The 5,000-nt window shown below is 44.6% G+C and overlaps 1 protein-coding gene across 1 annotated transcript in view; it reads right to left on the bottom strand.

Annotated features, from left to right (window-relative positions):
- Window positions 1-5,000, bottom strand: part of lrch2 (leucine-rich repeats and calponin homology (CH) domain containing 2) — a 56,446-nt gene that overhangs the window by 25,111 nt on the left and 26,335 nt on the right. Inside the window, exon 2 of the mRNA XM_080831915.1 lies at window positions 831-975. Within this exon, the coding sequence (XP_080688041.1) occupies window positions 831-975 (145 nt within the window). The remainder of the gene's footprint in view (window positions 1-830; window positions 976-5,000) is intronic.

Below are 5,000 nucleotides of genomic sequence, written 5' to 3'. Positions count from 1 at the left end.
TTGTCTTTTTCACAAACTCAAATCGGGTCACCCTATGTTAAGTAACACATCGTAGATACTAGCATCTTTTTGCCTTGATATTTAGACAGTAAAAACATCACAAATATTTCATGTAGTTTACAGATACCACAAATGTTCTCTCGCAGTTTGGTAGTGTGTATGAGAGCATGTGAAAGAGAGATGGATAGTGCGTGTGATAAAGTTTGATACTGTGTCAGAGAGTATAGCTGAGAATTATGGTCGACATAGCTTCTCACACAGATTATCACTGATACCTTCATTCTCTAGCTATGACCAAACCTCCAGGATTACTGTATGACCCAATTTGGTATGACAGTATGACTGTTTCATAAATCGAGGGAAAGTGGATTATTTGGCTAAAGTCAGACTTGCAAATCAAGAAGACTGATAGGGTGTTTAGAGGTACAAGTGGGTGCCCACCTAGTCTCAGTTACATCCACATGGCAAGAGCGTTAAATATACAGTCAGTAAAACAGTTACTCTGTAAATATAAACTGTTCTAGTTTTAAACATTACTTGTATTAATGTATATAACTAATTTTGTTGAGCAGCCATTCCAATAAGTGGTGACTTTTACAGGAAAACTCTACATCTGGGTAAGAACAAAAGTGCTTTTCAATAAACCAGGCTGAAGGTGTGTGAGAATAAGCATATGCAGACAGACAGAGAGAATGCATGCATCCACATGCACACACACACACACGCACACGCACGTAAACGCACACGCACAGGCACGCCCACATGCACGCGCACGCGCACGCGCACGCACACGCACACGCACACGCACACGCACACGCACAGGTTTGTACCTGATGTTCAGGTAGGTGAGCATATGCAGGTTGACGATGGCCTCGGGGACACATTTGATGCAGTTGTGGTAGAGGTTCAGAGCCTCCAGCGGGGTGTAAAGACACACCTCAGGAGGGAGCTCTGTGAAGCGATTCTTTGACAAATCTGTAACACACACAAAAACACACAAACACACAGGTGAGGCCAATCCACTTTAAGAATACGACCCTTGATGATTTTAAAAAACAATTCTACTCAGGAGTGTTGCTGAGCAAGTAAATACTTCATACAAGTATAACTAAGAGCCTGTCATTGTCTGGATCTAAATGACTCAGACAAGCAGAAAGATGGTAGAGTATAGTCTTTCAGTCTTAACTGATGAATCAATCCGACAGTGACAACAGCCACTGAAACAGTCCTGTGCAGGAGACATCTTAAGGGAGAGCTGAATCGATGGGCACAAAAGGCTCGACCAAAAACAAAAGGGAGTCTGATTTAGCCGTGACTCTTGTCTTTTTTTAACAGCTTCCCAGACCATCAGCTCTCACTGGTACCAACCAAAAAAGATGGAGTACAAACTGATGTGTGCAGACACTAAACACACACATTGCGCGCACAAGCAAAATGCACAGGCTTAGAGGAGTCCAAGAGAAAGGCACCTTATGCTAGACAGAATATGCTACAATGCTACTACAACATTAGTTCCTTTTGTGAGAGATAACCTTTTGTAGATGATTGTATGCACTGGCAGATATTTACATTCAGGTTCACAATTGCAGTATAGAAAACCATTCACAGTAATGTCAGCAGCCTTGTGATAGGTGTTAGTGTAGAGTGTAGAGCAGTGAGTTTCCAAACACAGGTAGTACTTAAATATGGGCAATAGGCAGCAGATCAATATCGTGCACTGAAGGAGGGAAATGCATCGATTCCAGACATTGTTAATCAATCTGTCTGAGAGAGAGATCGATCAGTGGCAAGGGCCACCTACTCAAGCAGACACTCATCGGCTATTTGACTTGGCCTTTCGTGACACGGCAGAGATCTTCTAACATTGCATGCGCACACACACACACCACATGCAAGCGCATACCCACATGCACAGACACAGACACAGACACACACACAGACACACACACACACACACACACACACACACACACACACACACACACATACCAACATGGATACTAACATTCAATGCATTAAAAAAAATAAAAAATACCCCTTCACTTTTTTCCACATATTGTTATATTGCAGCCATACGCTAAAGTCGTTTAAATAATTATTTCCCTCATCAATCTACCCTAAATACTCAGGTGCCTTCCATTTCTCTTCATCATCTTTGAAATGTGGTCAATTTACCTGTGGTCTGTTGAATTAAATTGACTGGACATGATTTGGAAAGGCACACACCTGTCTATCTAAGGTCTAAACGCTGACAAAAATGACAGAAATCAAGCCATGAGTTTGAAAGAACTGCATGCAGAGCTCAGATATAGGATTGTGTCAAGGCACAGATCTGGGGACGGCTACGAAACATTATTCTGCTGTGTTGAAGGTTCCCAAGAACACATTGGCCTCTGTAATTTTGAAACAACCAGGACTCTTTCTAGAGTTCGCTGCCTGGCCAAACTGAGTAACTGGGATGAAGGGCCTTGGTAAGAGAGGTGAGCAAGAACCCAATTGTTCCTTAGCTGAGCTCAAGAGTTCCTGTGTGGAGATGGGAGAAACTTCCAGAAGGACAAGCATCACTTTATCACTCCACCAAGCATCACTTTATCACTCCACCGCGTGGAGAGATGGAAGTCTCTCCTCAGTAAAAGACAAGGAAAGGCCGTTTGGACTTCATCAGGGTTGAAAGAAAGCTGAACAGAGTAAAGTACGGAGATACCCCTAACAAAAACCTGGTCCACAGCACTCAGGACTGAAAGTTCACCTTCTACCAGGACAATGACCCTAAGCACACAGCCAAGACAATTCAGGAGGGGCTTAGGGACAACTCTGTGAATGTCCATGAGTGGCCCCTCACCCAATCGAGATACACATTTCAGGAGAGACCTGAAAATGGCTGACCACTGATGGTGCCCATCCAACCTGACAGAGCTTGAGAGGATCTAAAGAGAAGAATATCAGAAAAGCCCTAAATCCAGGTGTACAAAGCTTATCATGTCATAGATTTATGAGGGAAACAATCTTACCACAATGATTCAGCATAACAAAATGGTCCAAATCATTTTTGGTTGCACAGTACAAATATATACACACACACACACACACACACACACACACACACACACACACACACACACACACACACACACACACACACACACACACACACACTCTCTCAACTACAAACACACACACATGCTCACACATACACGCACAGTTCAATCATAAAGTAATGGTTTTTTGTGGTGCAGAACAGCCGTGTAATGGTTGTGTCATAGAGCTAATGTGCGGGTGATGATTTGGTATTTCTCTAACGGTTCCACTGGGAGGGACTACGGGAGTGCCCCAAAATTGCTAACCAAAAAAACAGTTCCCCCTCTAGCTCATAATGGTTAGGGTTTGGAAGGGCAGAAGAAAACTCAAAAGGAAACCTGATCCTGAATCTGCTGGTCAATGGATTTTCTTCCAGTACTTAGCTTTTGAAACACAGGAGCTAGATGAGGGAGCATCGATTCCCCAAGTGTTGGGTATCAATTTCAACTGTGAAATACACAGCTTTCGCCTGCTCTGTACAAGGCACTACACGTTACCAGATAGAGTGCTTGTCATTGTACCCCTCACACATACGCACACACAACTAAACTCACTAATGCACACTCACAAACACTCAAATAATGTAGTGGCTTAAGCAAAAGCAGTACAAGTCCAAACAACAAAACAATTTGCTTAAGTGAGTCGTCAGCCCAAATCATTTGGTTTGTAGGGTGAAACCCACAACAAACCCACAGGTGCTGACACATACACACAAACACACACACACACACACACACACACACACATTTGCTGAGAATGCGAAGGTGCAGGGCAGTCACATCCCCTCCACTTCCTCTCCCCTCCCATCCACTTCCTCCTTGGTGTGCTAGGTTTCCTGCAGCTGAGGGGAGGGAGCCAGAGGATAGAGCAGGACTAGGGCAGGGGAGGGTGGAGAAGGAGAGGGACCAACAGGAGGAGGGCATGGGAGAGTAGGGGAGAGAGCAGGGGAGAGAGTAGGGGAGAGTGCCAGTCAGCCAACCCAGAGGCGAACCAGCCCTTTCCACTGTAGGTTTCACCTCAGCAGCGTACTTTAGCTTAAATCACTGCCCTCTAGGCCAGCTATACATCAGATTAACAGATAAAACATGCACGTCAGATCCAGCAGCACTGCCTCACACAAGCGTTCCATAAAGGCTGACTGAGCATTGCTGTGGTTTACAGAGTGGATCCCACAAAGGAGATGCTTGCAGGTATTGGGTCACATACAAGCAACCACAGTAGGTCAGTGTGCCAGAGTGTGTGTGTTTGTGTGTATGTGTGGAGGGGGTACGTCATTGTATACGTATGTGACGAGAGAGATTTTGATTGTGTGTGTGTGTGTGTGTGTGTGTGTGTGTGAAATGAGCTACCGACATGACAGCAACATTTGCAGACAGCTGTGTAGCAGAGATGTTGCATTCTAGAAGTATTTTACCTCTTGAGTGGTTTCCACTGGTCTGAGTCATAAAGAAGGAAGGAGCCTCTGAAAAATGTATTGTGCTTAAAAATAGTGCACTGAAAAAACATGCTTGAAGGCTTAGAGGGATTAAAGGAGAGTAGAAAAGAGGAGAGGAGATGTAGAGAGGAGAAGAACAGTTTTAAGAATCCCTCCCAGGCCTATTCACTTCCTGGTAGTAGACAGTCAGTGGGCGAGGCCCAGAATGGACCAATGGGATAACAGGACTGAACATCTTCTTGACCCAGATTCTTTACAATCAGTGGAACACCGTGCCACTATCCGACAACCCCAGCTGAGCTGCCTGGCAACTGTCCCCGCCTCTCTGACCGTAAGCTTACCAATAGGAGAGGATCCCTGGACCACTGCCCACATTTGATTCGCTGTTCAGTGTGAAATGCCATTAATTGGCCAATCACACTCACACATAATACACTAATGCACATGCACAAAAATACTTTCTATTACCCTCCCTCTCTCTCTCTCT

This window comes from Sprattus sprattus (genome assembly GCF_963457725.1).
Source record: "Sprattus sprattus genome assembly, chromosome: 1".
In the NCBI taxonomy this organism is placed as follows: Eukaryota; Metazoa; Chordata; class Actinopteri; order Clupeiformes; family Clupeidae; genus Sprattus; species Sprattus sprattus.
The sequence above is the reverse complement of the archived record's forward strand: the minus strand, read 5'-3'. Positions and strand labels throughout refer to the sequence as shown.